The sequence below is a fragment of the Condylura cristata genome, unplaced genomic scaffold (assembly GCF_000260355.1).
Source record: "Condylura cristata isolate star-nosed mole 26May11 unplaced genomic scaffold, ConCri1.0 scaffold00019, whole genome shotgun sequence".
NCBI lineage: Eukaryota > Metazoa > Chordata > Mammalia > Eulipotyphla > Talpidae > Condylura > Condylura cristata.
The window spans coordinates 15,295,750-15,318,568 of NW_004567120.1; the positions used below are offsets into that span (position 1 = coordinate 15,295,750).

The 22,819-nt window shown below is 34.5% G+C and overlaps 1 protein-coding gene across 2 annotated transcripts in view; it reads left to right on the forward strand.

Annotated features, from left to right (window-relative positions):
* Positions 1-22,819, forward strand: part of LOC101627631 (chromosome unknown open reading frame, human CXorf57) — a 46,649-nt gene that overhangs the window by 12,921 nt on the left and 10,909 nt on the right. Inside the window, exons 4-12 of one of the 2 annotated variants that reach the window (XM_004685673.2) lie at positions 1,358-1,466; positions 1,662-1,753; positions 1,848-1,970; positions 5,229-5,333; positions 6,457-6,621; positions 7,610-7,770; positions 8,518-8,690; positions 16,235-16,308; positions 18,766-19,056. In XM_004685673.2, the coding sequence (XP_004685730.1) occupies positions 1,358-1,466; positions 1,662-1,753; positions 1,848-1,970; positions 5,229-5,333; positions 6,457-6,621; positions 7,610-7,770; positions 8,518-8,690; positions 16,235-16,308; positions 18,766-19,056 (1,293 nt within the window). The remainder of the gene's footprint in view (positions 1-1,357; positions 1,467-1,661; positions 1,754-1,847; positions 1,971-5,228; positions 5,334-6,456; positions 6,622-7,609; positions 7,771-8,517; positions 8,691-16,234; positions 16,309-18,765; positions 19,057-22,819) is intronic. The other variant, XM_012727021.1, reaches the window with a different exon arrangement.

Below are 22,819 nucleotides of genomic sequence, written 5' to 3' on the forward strand. Positions count from 1 at the left end.
GTCCCACAAAAGAAGTTGGTCTCAATTTCATAAATATGTAAAGTCCCCCCAACTTTATTGATAGATTCAGTGCTGTTCTGTCAGATTTTTCTTATGAAACTGACAAACGGATTCTAAAATTCATAGGGAAGCTTGTAATTTCAAGTATATGAAGATGTTTTTTTTTCTTAAAGATTTATTTATTACAAAAGTTTATTTTTACATCATTTTGTACATTTTTTTTTCCATCTCGATTGTAATCCCCGCAGGTTTCCCATCACCAAGTCTCCCATGATGAAGATATTTTTAAAGAAAAGAATAGGGGATAGGGCAGGAGTGAGGACTTGTCCTACAAACATCAAGAATTATTATGAAGCAATAGTTCATGAACAGACAAACTGACCAGCAAGTCAGAGTCAAGAAACAATCCTAGACATAGAAAATGTTGATATATATGTGTTCTATAGATCATCAAGAATGGAGGAGCCATTTAGTAAATAGACTTGAGACAGTCCAATAGGAAAATAGAAAAAAATACAAACAGGTATTGCACAGGAGCATGAATGAACCATATATGTGTGAAATGATGTTCAGAATAATAAGGAGTAAGGAATGACCAGAACAATCTATCATATTACTAGAGTGACCAAAATAAGTGGTCACTTCTTTTGGAGAGGATGTGGCTCAACAGGAATTCTTATATTGCTGGCAGAACTCCAAATGGATTCACTACTTAAAATAATTTAGCATTATCCTGTAGAACATTTGCATATTGAAATAAGACAATCCAGTGTCTGTCTCCTAGGTATAATACTTAGGAAAAATTGTTGGTGTTGTACACAGGGAGATGTTAAGAATGTTTGTAGTGACCCTGTTTGTAAAAGCAAAAATTGGAAATAATCTAGATACCCACCAATCAATACTGAGTAATAAGTTATATTAACCACTCTGGAACATTATTCAGCAATAGAAATGAGAACAAATCCTGCTATATACAACTACATGATGAATTTTACAATCAAAATGTTAAGTGAAAAGAAATAGTTCTAGAATACTGTATAGAGTATGATTCCATTCATATAAAATTCAAAAACAAAGAAAGTCAATGTTTTGTTTGGGCAAAACACATAAATGATAAAACCATTTTTTTGTTTTCAGTTAAGGAAATAATAAAATACAAAATTTAAGTTATGGTTAAACTTTTGAATAAGTGGATGTGATGATGGAGGTGGAAGAAAGCTACTGATGATGGTCTCATTCTTAGGTATATTTAGTGGTAGGCTCAAGATGTTTCAGTCTATTTTGCTGTGTATTTCATACACATGTAAATTTTTATATGTATTGAGCATCATACTAAAGTTATATATATATTTTTCAGAAATCTGCCTGAACCTTCGAGATCCTCCAACTAATATAATTATCATTCCAGAGAAGCAGGTGAAGCCGGAATGGAGATTGCCAAAATTAAATCATCGCTTTATCACGAGGTAAAATAGTTTCTTTGAAATGTCTTAAATATTTTTTAGTGTTAATCACAGAAGCAATGCATTATAATTACCTCAAAGTGTACCCAAATTGTGCTGTATCATTTATATAGATGTACATTTTCACAGTTGTAATTGTGGAATGCTTTTTCACTGTTTAAAGATACATTATCTACTTAACAATTTTGCTTTTTCTAGATCAGAACTGGATGATATGCCAGAAAATCATATTTGTGATGTTATTGGCATTTTAGTTTTTGTAGGAAGGGTTCAGAGGTTAAAAAAGAAAGGTAAGCTCTTAAAGTTGAAAGTCATAAAAAGTATTTCAGTGAATAGCTGTGGATTTAGATGTATATACTCAATTATGTTCATTTATTTTCATAGAAAGCCGTGAAGATTTTTGGTCATATCGCTGGATTCACATTGCTGATGGAACTTCTGAACAACCTTTTATAGTGGAACTGTTTTCTACATCTCAGCCAGAAATCTTTGAAAATATCTACCCAAGTACTCAATTCTAATATCTTTATCTTTTTATTCTTGAAATTGTGAATATTAACCTGAACAAATGGTAAAGTGACAGTAGCGTGACATTGAGTTAGAAAATCAGGCAGTCAGTTTGATAGCATGTTTAAATCTTTTCTATGTTAACATTATATTTCGTATTATAATTATTATCACGTTAGTTTTCTATTCAGGGATTGAAGGTAGTTAACAAAAAACAGGTGTTCTTATTAATATTTGTTAGCATTTGAAGCATTAAAATTTAAGATTTCCTGAAACTAGAAACATAGACAGTTAATTCACTTTGTATCCATTTGAAAATTGACTAAGACCTCATTAAATTCAAAGAAGACTTTACTAATTGGTACAGGCTTGGTACTGTGTGATTAAATAATGAAAATGCTAAGTATCTTTTCCATTTGCGTGTTAAATTAATTATAGGTGGTGGTGTAATAGCTGGTCAATATTTGACTTACTTTGGCGTTAATCCTCTGCCCTGCCAAATGCATTCAGATATGTAGGTTATTTTCCCACTAATTTTATTTATTTGAAAACATTTTAGCAACATCCCATTATCCTACTATATAACAAGTTAATCTTCAGTGAATTTTTCCTTATTTGTATTTGGAGCATAAAGCTGTTTTAGAGATGGTATGCTATTTTATTGTTTTCCAAATTATTATATCAATGAAATACCTATTGTTAACTGCTTGCCAGCATCAGGGAAATTCCCAGTCTTGACTACACGTAGTTTTTTTAACCAGGAATAAGGTAGAAATTTACACCACAGGATATCTAGAGACCTTATACAGGGTTGTTCCGCCACACTTTTATCCTCTGTTGCAAACCAGTATTACACACCATCCAGACATTACTTCATTAGAGTCCACCTTCTGTTTATGAGATGACATTTTTTTTAAATATATCGAAAAGAACTGAATTTCACCCTGGTTATTGGGAAGAGGGTAGAAAGAATTTTAGCCATAACTGAGGCTTCTAAGATGAGTCAGGCTAAGACCTCTTCTTGAACTTCTCTTAGGGAATTAATGATTGATAGTTATGATATCTGCTGACAATTCAGTTACCTCATTTTAGGTGGCCAGGGCCCTCTCTCTTTATAGCCCCTTGAAACAAGCTGACATAAGTTTTGGGTAAAGATTCCTCACAGAAACTTTGCAAAGCATGCATGTTCCATTTCTTGTAATAATGTGAAATATATCTTCCTAAGAAAGGGTTGAGGAGGCCCTCCCTGGTGGCGCAATGGGTTAGGATGCAGCACTGCAAGCTGGCTGCAGCTGCTTCAGTACGAGTTCGATCCTCTGCCCCGGAGGTGATCCACATGGCGCGGCAGTCCTCTCCTGACCTGCCCTCTGCCCCCCTCAGCAGTGTACTTCTTCGACCTGCCTGTTCTACTCCCCCACTCTGTCTCTGGTGAAGCCTCTCATCCCCCCCCCCAACCTCTGACTTATACCCCAGTTCTGTATGCATAAATAAATAAATCTTTCAAAAAAAAAAGGGGGGGTTGAATTGACCTTAGTGAGATTTACTCTAATACAATAGTTGACAACAATCACAATTTGTTTTCATTTTAAACCAAGAGTAAATTTAAAAAATCATTAAATGAATGGTGAGTTGGGGGGCCTCAGGCCTAGGGAAGGAAATGTGACTCAGGGTCTCAGGTATACCAGAATCCATCAGTAGTAGGGTACTTTTATCATCTTTGACTAAGGAAAGTGAAGAACTAAGGCTATTATTGTATTTACCATGTACCAAAAGCTCATAGATGTTATCTTATTTGTGTTCCCAATGACATTTTTAAAAAGTTATGTTTGTACAGACTTACAGAGGAGGAAACAAAGGCTTAGAGGGTTTAAGTAATTTCCAGGTAGAAAGTATAAGGTTCTGAATATATGATTCTTCGAAACCATGAAATTACAACTAGTAGGTTTTTTAATATCCCAATGTCAATATCTCTATAAATATTCACATATTTATACAGTCTTTTAAATAAAGAAAAAGCAATATCAATTAAGAAAATTATTCTTATTTAAGGAATTTCTTTTATTTTCATTACTACAAAATGAAGAGCTAGTAAATGTGAGATATTGGATATGAATTTATAGTTTTTATCTTGCTCTTGGGAGTTATTTATTCTCATATGAGAACTTAACAGTTATTTTGAATTTCACGTAATTACATGTATTTCTTAATATGCTAATTTGTAAGACCATAACTGTTCTAGCATATGGTGAGTTAAAGTAAAAAATACTGACTTAATGAAACTTAACCCAAATAATGGATAGTGAATTAAAAGCTAGCGATAGCTTCTGAAAGTAATTGAAATCTGAAGGCATTATAATCTAATTTTCTTTTTTTTAAAGATTTTTTTATTTATGCATACAGAACTGGGGTACAGGCCAGAGGTGGGGGAGGGGGAGAGGATTCACCAGACACAGAGTGGGGAAGAGAACAGGCAGATGTACTGAAATATACTGCTAATTGGGGTAACGAGTGAGACAGGAGAGGTCTGCCATGCCATGTGGGTCAGCTCCCTGGCCTGGGCTCAAACTCGAGCAACAATGGCTTTGGTGAGCTTCATAGTGCTGTGCTTTAACCAGTTGTGCCACCAGGGAGAGCCCATAATCTCATTTTCAAGGATGCTTTTTTGTCTATCAAGTTGCTTAACATGATAAACAGAAAAGAATGGTGGTATTAGCTTAGCACTGGCATTAACACTAAAAGATTAAGATCAAGACATGAGATACAAAACACCTGCATAAGCAAATGCAAATGGATTCTTTAGCCCCATCTGGTGTAAGGAGTCAGTGTTAGACTGGGTAAAGAAGTGAAAGCAGCATGGAAAAACTAAGGTTTTTTTCTTTGTAGGAGATAAATGTTCACATTCATTTTTGTGCCCAATTAGAAAGCCTCTTGCTGTGCAGCAAGTAGTGATTTCAGTTAGGTGCAGCTATTGTATGTTCCAAAGAAAAAGTGTTAGATCCTTTACCTGAAAGGAAAGGTAAGTGTGATGGCCTTGATGTTTCAAGTGGTGTCCAGGGACTTGCACCGTGTCACAGAGGAGCTTACTAGAAATGGAGAGTCTGAAGCCTCACCTCGCTAGTACTGAACTGAGTTTGAATTTTAACTATTGTCAGTTTCCCCAGAGGATGCCTGTGTACATTTTGAGATTCTTGTGTTAGATCTTGGATGTCCTCTGAAATAATACAGAAGTGATTTCATAAGTCTTTTCTATCCCTACAGTGACTTACTTTGTATGTACACAGTTGAAAGTTGTCAGGAACAGCACTCAAGTACCTAAACTGCTTTACCTCACCACTACGAATGAAAGTCGAGTGTTTATTACTGGTGAGCAAGTTTTTGAACATACTTTCTTAGAATTGTATCTATTTTATCTTTATTAATTTTTTGCAGTATATCATTCAACCACACAACTTTATCTTGACCTCCTTTATCAGGTTAAGAATGTTTTAACAGAAAGTATTTAGCTGATGAAATTTATTATTCCTAGGTTATTTATAATTGAACCAATGATTTTGTGACTCACTGGAGAATGGCTTTTATGTCTGTTGGATCACAACATTTATGTCTGTTGGATTACTTTAATCTCTGCTTAATGTAGAAGGTAGATAACCATCAATTGCATTGATAGATTAAAGACTGTTAGGCCCTATGCCACAATATGGATTCAATTAACAATCATTTTTAAAGACAAAGTAAAGCAAAACTATACATCGAATTTTGGCCCTAGATCTCATAAGTTACCTCATAGCAAGAAGAGTCTCACTACATGTCTACAAACACATTATTTTTTTTCTATTCCCACTGATAAAGGATCAAAGCAGATAAAAATTTCCAAATCAGTTAGGAAATATAATGATAATAAGGAAGAAGAGTCCTAGGAAAGATGTAGCACATATCTTTTTCAGTGCCTTATTTTATAAATACTAATAGTATTAGATATAAAGATATACTAATAATATCAGATATAATTGGTACCTTTAATATGTCTTAAGAACATGAATTTAAAGGCTAAGCTATATTCATAGACAGTTTTTTTCATACATGATAAAAAAATTAACCACTTTGTGGCTAGTACATGATTTAAAAATCGTTTTTTTTAGAACATGTTGATCACTTGGATAGAAAAATTTAAGTTGTCCTCTTTTTCTTGCAGTTTTTCAATATACTGTAGATAGCTGGAGTTTAGTCCATTTAATGGCTAATATGTCTGATCCTTCACAACTTAGGATTTAATTACTGTCTGATAATTTTGTGGCATACTATGTACAATTATCTTCTACATATTGAATAAATGAGTGTGAACTTATTTTAGTGACATAAAATAGACTGTTTAAATGTTAAATTGTTCTTAGACAAAAAAAGTCTTGCAGTTTATTACAGTGAGTTGTGTTTTTTCTCTTTCTGTGTGTATTGTTTGTTTTTTGCTCTTTATCCTTCCTGAAAAGAGGTCATAGAGGCCAGCCATATACCAATGATACCAAGGTAAAAAACTTTATTCAGTGGATTAAAGCAAAGACCGATTCCGAGGAAGTGAAGAATACTGTTATTGGTGGATATTACCCCTACCCACCAGTGCCAGAGACATTTCTGAAGTATAGTAGTTCTGTTAAAGGTATTAATGTAATCGCTGGTCTTTATGATGTGTCTACATGCTAGGTGTGTGAAATGTGCCATATCAGGTAGTTGTCTTTTCCCCATATGGGACAGAGCTGAAGTGTGGCAACATGTGCTGATGTCATTTTGTCTTTATAAAGACCTTAAAATACATGACGTGCCTCCTCCTAAAGACTAATACTTTGATTTTATTAGACTGGAAGAAGAGAACATAGGTGTTGACTAACTGGAGATAATATCTTCATTTAATGTCATTAAGATCAAATCTGAGCTTCTGCTATGACCCTACATAGACAGAATAAAGATACCTAAAGAAGATACTAGACAATTTAATATCAAAATACTGACAACTCTATTATGCTACATTGTGGAATGACACTTTTGATGTAACGCAACTGAGTATTCGCTAAATAAAAATGACACCAAAATAAATAATATGCAGAACAAGTATTCAGGGGAGGCCTAACAATTTCTTTTTAACAGAATTAAGATTTTACAGTTGAAAGTTTAACAGGAGTATATTCTTTTTAAAAAGCTATGAGATAATTGCATGGTTTTGGAAAAAAGGAGACTCTGAAATACAGACCTATCATCTAAATATTGGCATTCTCTTGTACTTAATTATGGTAGTAATAGTTACATTTAGTATATGGTTGAAAATGTTCAAATATGCAATATTTCTATGCCATAGATAGACAACACTTTGTACTTATAGATATGACATACACATTGAATATGCAAAATGTCTATCTCAGATTAAGACTCCAGACTAGAAGACTGTATCACAATTTAACTGATAAACATGTTTTACCTATTTTATAAAAATTACATAAGGGATGGCAAACATAAAGACAAAGTCTTACAAGTATAAATTTTGTATCAACTTTATAATTCCACAATGTGAAATTGCATTGCAAATCTAACTCTTATTTTTATCATTTCAGTTCTTTAAATCTTACAATTTCCTTGGAATTACTCTTTTGCAGTTGAGTCGCTCTTGACAGCTATAAGTGAAGTGAGGAAGGAGATTGAAGACTTGCAGTATAGGGAACAAAAGCGTATTGCAATTCAGGGGATAATTACTGTTATAAAGTATATCCCCCATAGCGGTGCAACTGAAAGTGCCTCCACATCAGAAACACTTCGGGTATGGTGCCAGAGAATGAATAGTGCATCTCTGAAAGCACTGTGGTCATAATTACAATTGGTACCTTTTTCCATTTTATTGAGAACTTACATGTATTGACTTTTAATGATGTAAACCTAGGAGAAAATGATTCATGTTGTTTTTCAGTTGTTTTCTTTTCTGTCATCTGTTGCAGAGTAGGTTGGCCTGAAGATCATAGCCTATTTCCCCACGTCCCCAAAACTTGTTATCTTGCTTTTGCTTCATGCATAACTTGAGCCTTTACTTAAATTTTTTTAAGTAGTGATTATCTTTACTTACATTTTCAGCTGGTATACACAGTTTTATTTTTTTCATTCCTTTTGTTCAGGCCAGAGTCATAAGAATGCTTCTGTGGGAAGTTCTAACCTCTCTATGTGTCCTAGATTGTGTAAGAGATAACAATGACTCTTGCGAGATAAATTCCCACATCTGGACCCAAGAGTTTATCTTTTTAAGAACCACTTCTGGAATTACTATCCATATGGAAATAAACATCTAATAAAACTTTCCCACTATGCTAATATAAATAGGATTTATACGTACCACCTTTTAAAAATATTTCTATGTTAAATGGACTAGGATAAATCTTTATAAAAGCACTGTTAAGATTGCAAAGTTTTGTCACAAATCTTAAGATAATGAAAACCAAGTAAAGTTTTAGTCTTTTAAGAGAGAAATGAGTTTACGACTTAGCTTTAAATGTTTTCTCTAAATTATTGGTTCTAGAATGCTAACCAACCCTCAACATCCCAAGCAGCTAGAGAAAGTCCAAGTCAGGGAAGAGATGGTAAGCGGCATCAAGATGATGATCCTGTGAGCTCTCAGTATTATCCAGCTACATATACAAGTTTGAGCCCTACAACAAAGAAAAGAATTCTGCAAGGCCCATATGACAAGCTGTAAGTAATTTCTTTTAAGTATACAGATAGCAGCATATTCATTTTCTTTTAGTTTGTCTCTATCTTATAATACGAACAATTGCACTAGAAGCTGTGTTTCTTTTATAAGGCTGTCATGATAAAAATAACACAACTGAGTGGCTTAAACAACAGAAAGTTATTGTTTCACAGTTCTGGAAGCTAAAAGTCCAAAGTCAGGGTATCAGCAGAGTGAGTTCCTTCTGAGGGCTCTGGTGCTTCTCCTCTAAGATTCTGGTGCTTTTGTGGCAATCTCTCTGTTATCCTTGGCTTAGAGAAGCATCTGCCTACTCTCTATCTTCTTTTTAATATGATATTCTTTCTGTGTGCAGTCTGTATCCAAATATTCACTCTTTAGAAGGATATCTTTCATACTGGATTAGGGACCCACTCAAGTACTGGTCTACCCCATAGTAGTCTCATCTTTAATTACCTAATTATATATTGTTAATGACTATTTCCAAATAAGATCACACTCTAAGGGTCATTAAAAATATACTTGGAGGCCCTCCCTGGTGGCCAGCCACAACCACTGCAGCACAAATTCAATCGCCAGCCAGGGAGGTGACACACATGGAACAGCAGACCTCTCCTGACCTGCCCACTGCTCCCCTCAGCAGTGTATTTCAGTATATCTGCCTGTTCTGCTCCCCTCTCTGTCTCTGTTGGACCCTCTCACCCCCTGCATCTCTGGCCTACACCCCAGTTCTGTATGCATAAATAAATAAATCTTTAAATATATATATATGTATATGTGTGTGTGTATACACACACACACACACACACACACACTTGGGTACATATTGATAGTTGTGTTGGTATTTGGGAGAAATATAATTCAATCCATTCTACTCTGCCTTTTGGTCCCTCAAAATTCATATCTTGAGCAAAATACATTTATCCCATCACTGCATACCCATTTGAACATCTCATCTGAAACTCATCTGAATCGCATGGAGATATGTGGGATTGTTCTACCTGAGGCTGAATCTTTGCTTTCTGTCAACTAAACATGTTTCTATCTAAAATATAACAGTAGAACAAGCCTAGTTTAGGCACACCCTTTCTTAAAGGGAGATGTTGAAAGAAAAGAAGAGAGCAGGATCCATGGGGATTACAACTAAGATGGAAAAAGACACAAAATGATGTAAAAATAAACTGTTATTTAAAAAAAAAAAAAAGAAGAAGGGACCGTGGGTCACAAGCAATTGTGTGATACCTAACAGAGCCAATTCCCATTGATTTTTGAAGAGTCAATAACTGTCCTCTCTGGCTCAATACTGTGTCCACTGGGCCCATCAGGATGGTGGCTCCACTGCCATAGCTCCGAGTGGTGGCCTCACCCTCTGGGAGCTGCAGAAGTGGCCTTGCTCTCAAAGTCATTCTTCCCTTTCCTTGAAGGGTGACACATGATCATAGCTGGGTTTCTCTGTTGGTTTATTTACTGACTGAAGGATCCCAGAAGTTTCAACAGCCTTACTTCATTTCATCCCACCTAGGTCCCTTTTAGAACTAGCAGAATGCCTACTGAGATGGTTGATTAGTTCCACAAGTCACTAGCATAATCTCTTGAGGAAATGGTTGTCCAGCAACACCTGTGGTGTTTTTCTCCAGAGAAAACTTCCTCATTTTTTGCACTGTGAATAGAGATGTGAATTTTTTTAATATTGAAGATCTGGTTCCTTTTTTTTTTCTGTAATTCTTTCTCAACTTTCCATTCTTGCATTTTACTATAAGCTGCAAAGAAAATCTAGGCTTTGTCTTCAGCAATTTGCTTAGGAATATATTCAGCTAAATGTGTAGGATTATTGCTTTCAAGTGTCACATTTCTTCTATCAAACATAATTTAGCCAAGTTCTTTGCCATTTCATAATAAGGTTCGCCTTTTGTCTCAGACCTCACCAAAGGCATCTTTCACATTCATATTTCCAGCAAATTCTGTTCATGATGATGTATGTATTCTCTAGGACAACAGACTCTTTCCCTGTAGCACTGTTCTTTCTGAGCCCTCAACAGATTCTCCTTCAAAATTCCTATTTCTGCCAACATTCTTGTCAGGGCAACCTAAACTTTTTCTATTATGTACCTCAAAAGCCTTTCAACCTTTACTTAATACCAAATTCCAAAGTCACTTCTATATTTTTAATTATTTGTTACAGTAGACCCCACTTCCTTGTCAGGCTGGTATCACAAAATACCACAAAGTGGGTAGTTTAAGTAGCAGAAATTTTATTTTCTCAAATTTCTGGGAGCTAGAAATCTAAGATCCAGATGTCTGCAAACTGTGAGGAAAAGTCTGCCCTGCTCCCTGCTGCTCCTCTAGGATCTGCTGGTTTGTTGGCAACCTTTGACATTACTTAGCTTGTCTCTGTCCAAATTTCCCTTTTTATAATGATAGCCATTATGTTGGATTGGGGTCCACCCTACTTCAGTATGATCTTGTCTTAACTAACTATATCTTCAGCAAACTATATCCAAATAAAGTTATATTCTGGGCTAGTGAGGTTTAGGACTTCACATGGATGTGGGGCAAGAGGTACATAATTTAACTTATATATAACAAAAGTGCTCTTAAATCCTATATTTAGCCCAGACTAATTTAAGTGAATTTAAAATGGGGAATTATGCAAAAGTATTTTTTAAGATGATTTATGCATACAGAATTATGGTACAGGTTAGAGGTGCAAGGGCGGTGAGAAGATCCACCAGAGACAGAGTGGAAAAGCACAACAGGCAGATTGATGGAGTACACTGCTGAGAGCAGCGGCTGAGACAGGAGAGGTCTGCTGCGCCATGTGGGTCAGCTCCCTGGCCAGGGATTGAACTTGTGCTGAAGTAGCTATGGCTGTCTTCATGGTGCTGCACTTTAACTCTGCGCCACCAGGGAAGGCCCACAAAAGTATTTTATTTTTAAATCTACAGTTTATTTGTTCACCAGTTGTTAAACATATATGTTTTCTACATTAACTGTATCCTTTATGAGTTGTAAGTAACCATTTGAATTTCTTTAAAGTAACTCAAATATTGAGACAATAATAAAAAGAATAAAAAGCAGTTGTAGTGCAGACACATTTTAGATTTTAAGATTTTGTTAGTCTAATCTTTTATAAAAACTGCACAATCAGACAGCAGTTTTTTGTTTGTATTCTGAACTTACAGCAACCTTGACCAATTCTCTTCTAAAAGTTTGTAGGGCTTTTTAGATTTTCTCTGCATGAAAATCTATAAATCTATAAAAATCAAATATTTATAGTTCATATCTTAGTACAGTGATGAATAGGATTGCTGGTAGAGAATATCTGTCTAAGGACAATTCATTTCATTTTGTACAGCTTTCTAAGGATATAATTTACATATAACACGTAAGCTTAAGATGTATAACATGAAAATTTGATATATACATATATTACAAAGTGATTACCACAATAAGATTAGTTGACATATCCATCACCACATGTAACTATTTTTTTGTTTTGTAGTAAGCATCTTTAAGATCTACTCTCTTAGCAATTTTCAAGTCTAAAATGCAGGATTGTTAATTATAGTCATCCTGCTATATACTAGATGCACAGAACATACTCACCTTTATAACTGGAAGTTTGTACCTTTTGACCAATATCTTCCCATTACCTTTACCTCTCAGCCCCTAGCAACTACCACTCTAGTCTCTGTTTCAGCTATATTTCTCATATCTAATCTCAGGGGAATATTTCTTAAGATTTCATCATTGAGGAATTTGCAGAATAATCTTGATTATATTAAGGATGTTTCCTTCTAATTGCAGTTGCTTAATTGTTCTCATGACAGTAACTCCGATTTTACCAAATATTTATACTGATGCTGTTGATCTATTGAGTTCTGTTTTCCTTCTTTCGATACAGTTAATAAAAATTGATTCATCTCTTAAATGTCAAATTGCCATGCATCCCTGGAATGAGTGTTAATTTCTTTCTTAAATGTTTAGTAGGAATATCTAATGAAAATGTCAGGATCTGAGGTTTTCTTTTCCATGATACATTAGTAGTATTTTCTTTCTAACATGGTGGGCATTTTACATATGTATTTCTACATACTAATCTTTAGGTGCTTTTCATTCCTACCTGTATGGCCATGCTTTTCCCTGCCATCATTTTCCTCCTGACTGATGAATTCTGCTCAGTGCAGTTTGCTGATGTTTCTTAGTTTTTATTTATCTAAACATCATTATTTCATAAGGATATTTTTAATAGGTTCCAAGGCTCTCTAAAATGCCTATTTCTACTGTTACTTCCATTTTTTTGTGTTCAGAAGCTAGGCAAATATCTTGCAACTGTTTTCTTGGAAGTACTGTGTCCTTTTTCTCTAAGTGCTTTTAAGGTTTTTCTTTGTCTTTGATTTTCAACAGTTTAAATATGATGTGCAAAGAAGTGGTTTTCTTTGTTATATAATACTGTGCAACTACTGAGCTTATTGAGTCTGTAGATTGATGTCTTTTATCAGTTTCAGGCAATGGTCTGCCATTATCTTCAAGTATCCTTTTGGCTTATATACATAATTCACTCATTTTTTTTTCATTCTATACTTTAGTTTATATACTTTCTATTGACATATCTCTTTATTTACACTTTGTTTCCAGTCTGCCACTAAACCTGTCCACTGAGATCATTTGTCAATAGTTTTTATTCTGTTCCCACCCCAATTAGCTGTACTGCAATTCAGTTCTGACACTAACTACCCAGAGTTCGCATCAAACTCTATAGGTATAAGGGCTCATTCCTTCACAAGAGTGATCTTACTTCAGAAGCTAGACATATTACCTATACTTCTAACCAACCGACTATACATTCAGGAGTTTGTACAACCTGCCTCAGACTTAGTAGTTCACTGAAAAGATATACAGAACTCATTAAAGCACTAAACATCACAGTTTTGTGTTTTATATATATTATATTTTGTGTTATGACACAGATCATGAAGAATCAAATGAAGAACTACATAGGGTGAGGTCTGAGAGGGATCCCAGAGCTTCTGTGATTTCTCCTTGTGGAATATTGGCATGTAATCTTATTGGCACATCAGCATGTTGATCAACCACAAAGTTTCACAAAGCTTTGGTGTTCAGTGTTTTTTGAGATTTCATAATTTAGGTGTGCTTGACATAAATAAGCCATTGACCATGTGATTGACCTCTGTCTTCAACCGCCCTCCCCTCCATGGTTTTTGGACTGGCTCAGTCATGCTTGGTCTTTCTGGAAAAGGTTTCTATATTCAAGCTATCTGGTGGCTCACTATGAGTCACCCCATTAGCGTAAGAAATGTACCCCTATCACAAAGAAGTTCCAAAGGTTTGTGAATCTCTGTGCCAGGAACATGAGACAGGGAACAGATATATTCTTTATTGTGCCACAGTTCAGTGGTAGTGAACTGTGTTGTTATTCATGTTGTTATTCAAATAGTAGGATGTAAACCATGATACTATTTGTTAGATATTAAAATATTGTGAAAATCTATCAGCTCACTCAAAAATAAACACTGATAGTTAAAATGTAGTAATACCTCTCCATTTTATTATATTGATAATATTTAACCTCTAAAGAGAGAAAGTGAACCATATCATGGTTAGATAAATCCTTAAAAATCATTTTAGTATCTCCTCCATAAAAAGCAGAAGTACCATTAAAAAAAGTTTTAAAATAACAATGATTGTCAGAAAAGCATTTGCTAATTTGAATTGATGATCACAAAAGACTTTAACATTATTATCAACTATTTCTACTTTGCTTATTATCGCAACTTCTCAAAAATACCTGATTACATTCTTATACTTTTTGTGTAGTGTATTCTGTTTTCTTAGATTATAGCCATTAGTTGTAGTTGACTATATAGAGCATTTCATTATACAATACAAGATCACTTACATTACCTCATTTGAACCTCAACTTCTCTGTGAAGGATGCACAGAATAATTATCTCAGTTTTAGAGAAGAAATTTAGGGCCTCCCTGATGGTGCAGGGGTTAAAGTCTTAGGGCTATCAAGCTATTACCAGCCACTGCAGCATGAGCTCCAGCAGCATGAGCTATATTCCTGGCCAGGGGCGTGACCCTTGTAGCGCAACAGACCTCTCCTCTCTCAGCCCTCTGCTCCCCTCAGCAGTATATTTCAGTCAATCTGCCTGTTCTGCTCCCCACTCTGTCTCTGATAAATCCTCTCACTCCCCTCACCTTTGACCTACACCCCAGTTCTTATATGCATAAGTAAATAAAAAGAAATCTTTTTTTTAAATTAGAGAAGAAATTTATGTGTGTGTGAATTAAATATTTTAACTCATTTGCATGAAAGGTGCTTTGTAAGACCATGATAATTTTAAGTATAATCCTGTTACATAGATGAGGGAATGTCATACCATGAAGTCTATATTCACCTTTTATCTAAGGTGAATAAATGGTGATAAGCACAAGGTTAGAGCACACCTAGCATATAACTTCTGACGTGATTTTTCTAATAAATAATCTGCTGCTACTCATTTTTTATCTTTTCTTCTTAAAGTCCTCTTTCCCTTTCTGTCCTCTGTTATCCTTATATCTTTCTTGTCTTTTTATTTATGGTCTCTCTTTTTTTCAATAACTTCAGCTGTTACTGATAGAAATTATATACCTCCAATTTAGTCATTTAATCCATATAATGGAAATCTTTTCTTATAAAATATTGGCTCCTGCTCACTTTCAAAACTTATTTCCCTTTGCCTCCTTTCATTTCATTTCAATAAGCAATTACAAGCAGATATTATGTGAAGATACAAAAATAAAAATGAGAAAGTCCAATAAACAATTATAAGCAGATATTATGTGAAGATACAAAAATAAAAATGAGAAAGTCCAGCAGATCATAAAGCAGATTCTGGTGTAAGAGACAGACAGATAAACCTGTATTTCAGTGCAGTCTGATGAATTAATGATAGATGTTTATTTGTGGTTGTATGGTAGCATATTCAAAAACACTGAGCCTCGGGTAGGTATAAAGAATGTCCTCTTATTGGAAAAAAAAAGACTGAGCTAAATTTTGAACAGTAAATAAGACTTAACCAGGACAAGGTAAAGAGGCATAGAGTTGATTCTGGTAGAAAGAAAACTAGGGAGGTTTGAAGCAGTGTAAGGTTTGTAGAAAATGTTGAAATGAGATTGAAGAGTTAGGTCAGATTGCCTTCTAGAATACTTGAAGAAAGCAACATGAAAGTGACCAATGAATTTATTTTTAAATTCCTATCACAAAGAGTAAAAATACATCTATCTTTAGTTGATATTTAATAGAGTTGAATGTTTCCTCCTTTTGGGCAATACTCCTTAAAAGATAGTTTAAATCTGTTACAATGTTTGAATTATGTTATGTGTAAATACTTTCTCATAATTTTAATGTATTTTTCTTAATTATAATGTATTCCTTTAATAAATTAAATATGCTTTTTAAATTCATTGAATTAGAACCAGGTTTTTTTTTTCATTCAAATCTCTTTTATAACTATTGGTTATCGTTTTTAAACTTTTGTAGAGTTCCTGTATCTCAGTCAGAAACTTCTGCACAAGCAAAAGGAAATAAACCTGGCATACCAAGCATCTTTCAACGTATGTTTTATTAGTTCTAATTATTATAATTTATGACATTTTAATGGAACACTATGCATAGCTATCTCTCTCTCTCTCTCTCTCTCTATATATATATATATAAAACAGTGTGTATATATATGTGTGTGTATGTGTGTGTGTGTGTATATATATATATATATATATATACACTGTTTGATATTAGTCTACATTTTATGTTGTGCCTGATGCTAGCATTATATGCATACTATATATATATAAATACTATATATATATAGTCTATAGCTATATAGACTATAGTTAGTTGGTTTTTCTTTATATTAGCATATCCTTTTCAAAAGTATTTGTCCCACCCTTAGGACAATTTGGTATGATCCGCAAAGAGAAAGGTAAACCTGTACTTGTTATGTCTAAGATCCTTTGTAGTAAGTACATCCCTTCAAATATACTATTTTAATTATTAGAAAAATAATTTACTAGGAAGTCTAATTTTATTCAAGAATGAATATAGATTAAGCTTTAAAAGTAATTGTACTTGTGGTTACTTTATTTACTATTGGATTGACTGGCTTGAACTCTTGAGTTCATTTCTGAAATGATTTTTTTTTTAAACACAATTTAGTTCTGGTAAGTGATTTGTCTTTGTTTTTTGTTGATATTAATCACCCTTGTTTTTCCTCAAATATTTTTGATTTTCCATTTGCTTATATAACTGCATAACCTGGGGAGTGCACACCTTCACATATTCATATCTGTACTTGCCTCACTCACCCTCCACTACATTGTCAGTGCCAGAACCCTAACACTTTCCCTCTCCTGGCCCTTGCTCCATCCCCCCTGTTTCACCTGGTAGCCAGTAATACTGTTCTAGGTATTTACCCAAAGAATATGAAAACGTTAATTCACAAAGTTTTATGTTCTCCTATATTCATAGTAGCAGTATTCATAATAGTCAAATCACAGAATAAACCTAAATGTCCGTCAACCATTGACTAAATGAAGAAGTTAAGGAATATATACTCAATGGAATACTACTCAGCTAGTAAAAAAAAAGATGAAGTCATCTCATTAGGCACTAAGTGGATAGTTCTTGAGGTGACTATGCTAAGTGAAATATGTCAGAAAGTGATAGACAGTTGCTAAATGATTTCTCTTATGCAGGATATAACTAATAAATCACAACCAAAGTCACTCTTAGACTCTGTAAAAAATATGGTGGTTACAAAGGGAAAGGGTGGTTACCAAAGGAGGTGGGAGGAAGGATTAGAGGAAGTCAAACTGATGTTGGCAATGGCCAATGGAAATCTGTTGGTGCTTAAGGTAAGACATACAATTTTTGAAGAATGAAGCTGTTACTCATGAAATGGGTAGTAAGTCAATTAAATTTAAAAGTTAAGTTAATTTTTTAATTATTTTATAATATTGGAGTATTTTTAATTTCCGTAAGTAAGAAATATTGTTCAAGCTTTTCATGTTCCCTACTATTTTACCTCATAATAAATTTTCATTATTAATTAAAACCTAGTCTTCGGTTAGTTTTAAGAAATTGAGAAAGTAATCTGGGAATATGAAATAAATTTTGGAAAGGAAAATCATTATATTAAATCACACTGAAGCCTTGCTGCTGAAGTTCCTTCTGCTGCCAACAGGTTTTATATACTGGAATAATAATGAATGCCCAGGCATTTGTAGCCTTCAGAGAAGCATTGGAGAAGCTTTAGTAAGCTCTGAAATAGAGTTGCTGTAAGCTTGCCTCAGCTAGCAGAACTGACAACATGAAAATTTTATTCCAAAATGCATTTTTCCTGATTATATCACTTCTTCAATTAGGAGAAAAATATGTTCTGCCTCTTCATCTAAATGTGTAATTAAATTTACTCCATTCTAGAGAACAATCAAGATTAAGGAGTTTTTCATCTCTTTGCTTTCCACTTGTTATATTTGAAGGAAGTATTACATGTAATAAGTAAATAGTCCTATTGAAGGAGAGTTGTATCCAAGAAAAAGTATTTGTTCAGGCTATTTTTAGCAAAGATTAGGGAATTTTTATTTTAAATTTCACTAATAGTGAGTGGTGTCCATGTCATCCTTAAAGGTCATTATTCTCACAAATTTCACTTAATGTGAATTTGTCACTGCGTATAAAAGGGGTATATAAAAAGGGAGTATATTTATTTAAGAGCATTTAGAAAATATGGAAATATCATAAAGCATATAATTAAAACTTCCCATGATTTTGGCAACAGAGGAAAATATCCATTTTTAATAGTTTGGGTAAAATTGTATTTTAATAATTAATTCAGTTCTTCCCTCACTTTGATAAGAATTGTTTGGAAGGCATGCAATTTATATTTTATAAGTAGCTATTTAATATTTAAATTTAGTCAAACTATCTCATTAATCTCTTTTTTTGTAGCACAAGACTTAATTTGATTAGTAAATAGGTCAACTGTGTCCATTTCTTTATATCTTTAACAGGTCGAGAAATGGCAAGCGCTAGTAACATAGTAAAAGCCAGAAAACCTATCACTGATAGGTGGGAAAGTCAGCTTTGGAGAGAGAAAAAGTTTGGCTTAATAGATCACCTGCATTACAACTCTGTTTATCCTGAAAGTATTCCACGGAAATTCATTTTTGAACATAGGAAGTTTCTTACTCAGCAGTTTAATTCTCAGCCTTCAAAATACATACCACCTGATGGAATACCCCCGAAACTTGATGATTTTAAGAGTGCTCGAAGCCTTGGACATTTTGAAGTAACCATTCTAGGTAAGTCAGCTGTTTTCTTTGAATACTAAGAATTTAGGTCCTCCCTGGTAGCACAGTGGGTTAGAACGCAGCACTGCAAGCTAGATGCAGCCTCTTCAGTATGAGTTTGATCCTAGCCCTGGAGGTGACCCACATGGCACTGCAGACCTCTCCTTTCCCACCTACTGCTCCCCTCAGCAGTGTACTTCGTCGATTTGCCTGTTCTGCTCCCTGACTCTGTCTCTGGTGAATCCTCTCACTGCTCCTGTACCTCGGGCCTGTATCCCAGTTCTGTATGCATAAACAAACAAATCTTTTTAAAAATAAATAAATATTAAGAATTTAATATATTTTAAATATAATATTTGATAATATTTTGATAATATTTTGCTTTAAAAAATTAGCCTCCCCCCAAGGGGGAGGTCTCCTTAGTAAGACCAAGGAGAGTTCCCATTTGTCTCAAGCTAGAGGAATGAAGTACTCATTCTAGAATACAAGTGTGGACTTGTAAACTTAGACAAGTCCTTAGAATGTATTTTTTAAGATTTATTTTATTTATTTATGCATAGAAGAACTGGGTTGTAGGCTAGAGGTAGAGGGGAGTGAGAGGATTCACCAGAGACAGAGTGGGGAACAGAATAAGTGGATTGACTGGAATACACTGCTGAGGAGAGCAGCAGAGAGGCAAGAAAGGTCTGCTGTGCCATGTGGGTCAGCTCCCAGGCTGTGCTCATGCTACAGTGACTACAATAGCTTCACAGTGCTGAGAATTAACCACTGCACTACCAGGGAGGCCTAGAAAATATTTTTTAAGAGAAGAATGGAAACCAAGGACTTTTCCTCACTCCTAACTACCCAACTACTTCTAAAATTTTTTCTATTCTGCAACACTGCTTTCTTGCCTGTCTTTTCTGCCACTGGTGCTTCTGAACCATTGATGAGTAAAATGTCGGTTAATGAGAAAGAGGTAGTAATTGAGAGAAACTCCTCTGAATAGGGGTCTGTTTAGCCCCTAAAGAAAATAAAATTTCCAGGTAGCTCAGGTTGAACAGAAAGAAACTATTGAAAAAGGTCCCCAGGTCTGATAAGGAAAAATAAACAGATTCTCTTGGGCAGCTCAAAACTGAGAAGTAGCTATAGAATTAATAGAAATTTAAAGAATTTATAGAAATTTAAATGTAAAAATACAACACATGTTAAAATTTATATTTTTTTCTAAGTTTAATTCTAATGAATGAAAAATATATACAAAAAATTTCATTCTGGCCCTCCCTGGTGGCTCAACGGATTAAAGTGCAGCACTGTGAAGCTAGCAGTAGCTGCTTCACTGTGATTTGGTTCCTCGGCCAGGGAGCTGACCCACATGAGCAGCAGACCTCTCCTGGCTCATCCGCTGCTCCCCTCAGCAGTGTATTTCGTCTGTCTGCCCGTCTACCTTTGTCTCTGGTGAATTCTCTCACCACCCCTGCACCTCTGGCCTATATCCCAGTTCTGTATACATAAATAAATAAATCTTTTAAATTTTTTCATTATAAAATAATATCTTGTCCAAATGAACTATTCTCGGAATGAAAGAAAATTTTTTATTTAATTTGTATTTTAAAAGGAGGTCTTGTTACTTTAAAAATGAAAGAATAAGGAAAAATCTCTAGCAACATAGTTTAATTCCTGAAAGAAAAAGCAGTTTGTAGATTTTTTTTCATCTATAATCCTGGAATGAATTTACTTCACCTTTATCAAGATTCTTTTTCTCCCTTTACTCTCTCCTCTTCTTCCCTACCTCCTCACGCAAAAATACATAATCACATATATGTGATTATGTATATGTCCATATTCTATATACATATTCTATATATACATACATATATAGTTTATACGTGTGTATATACATACACATGTATGGTGTATACATGTAGGAATTTCCACTGGCTCTATTAGACCATCTCAGACTTTAGTTTCAAGTGTTCCTTTTCGTAAGATTACATTATTTGTCCTCTTTGGGTAGTTTCCAAGTTTAGATTTATATCTAGGAAACAAAATTTATAACAAAGATTTCCCATCTATCACGAAAAGTAACCATGGAAATTATGAAGTTCTTCAGGAAACATAGAAATCAAGTGGTTTTCTTCTCTTTAACATAATGCTAACCTGTTAAACTGACCCACCACATGTCTTACAAGTAATTATAGCTCTTTATAGTTTGACTAACCAGTATATTCATTATTTAGATCTTAGTAAGGCAGGTCAGTAAAGAAGTACATTTTCATATTAATTATTATTTGATCTGAGTACTTCTCTACTGGTTTAATTTAAATCAAAGAAAATCTAGAGAATTTTTAAATGTTACTGATGCAGTGATTTTCGTAGACCCTTGGTGGTAGAGTGTAGCCTATCAGTATCATCTGAAGGAGATCTATCCAGACTTCTTGAAATTCTGGTACACTCTAGTATGTTCAGTCTCACTGCACATACTGAAGGATACTTAATGCCACCAGGGCCACTGATAAGACTGAACCTTGTGTGTCAGGTATGTGGGAATATAATCATGTGCAGGAATATCATGGCTGAGAACTACCATTCTCCTAGCAATACTTGAAGTATAGATATCCTCTGATTTTGCTTAAGGGCTGAATATCAGATGTGAATGTGGTGAATTAATCATATCTCCTTGAAAGTATGAATCAAGTTGTAGTACCATACCAGAAAATGACGTATACATTTTAAGCATGGCATGAGAAGTCAACTCAAAAGAGAGAATTAAATGTGTTATTAGTATACAATTTGTTAAGAGAATTCTAGAAGTGAACGATGATTTTGTATGTGTTTTGTACAAAGGGCCAAATATTTTTCTGTAAAGGACACATAGTAAATATTTGAGACTTTGCAGGCCATGCATTTCCTGTTCCAAGTACTGAGCTCTGCTGGTTTAGTTTAAAAGCAGCCATATATGGCCCTCCCTGGTGGCGCAGCGGGTTAAAGCACTGCACTAGGAAGCTTAAGCCACTTCCGCATGAATTGGATCCCCGCCTGCCCCGGAGGTGACCACATGGTGCCGCAGACCTCTCCAGACCTCTCCTGACCGCCCGCTGCTCTCCTCAGCAGTGTACTTCATTGATCTGCCTGTTCTGCTCCCCACTCTGTTCCTGATGAATCCTCTCACCCTCTGCATCTCTGGCCTGTACCCCAGTTCTGTATGAATAAATAAATAAATCTTTAAAAAAAAAAGCAGCCATATATAATATGTAAATGAATATGCAAGAGTGTTTTTGAACAAAACTTTTTCTGAACTTGAGCAGCATATAATTTTCACATGTCACAAAATTATTTTTGTGACTTTTTATTCATCTTATGGAAGTCAAGAGATTAAAACCCTAATAATAATGAATATGATTTAAGGAGCACTGTTAAAATAATCTTTTCTAAGTTTTTTGTCAAAAGGGGTATTTTTTGCAGAAAATTTTCAAGTGGTTTATTCGTTTTCATCTTCTGCAACATTCATTCAGACAATCACTCATTCTTCTAATTAAGGTAATTTGGGATTCTCTCAAACAGTATCTCCACCATAGGGCACCCACCACTAAACCACCTAGAGTCCACTATCACAGTCCATTGTGCTTCCTTCCCTTGTTGTGAATTTATGTGATAATCTACTGTTCTAAATAACGGTAATTGTAACATCAAGTTAATTTAATATGCTATAGTTATATTGAAATAATAAGGCTTTGCTTATCTTGATTGCTTTGTCCTATTAAAGCGACCAACCTGACCAACATAATTGCTGCCT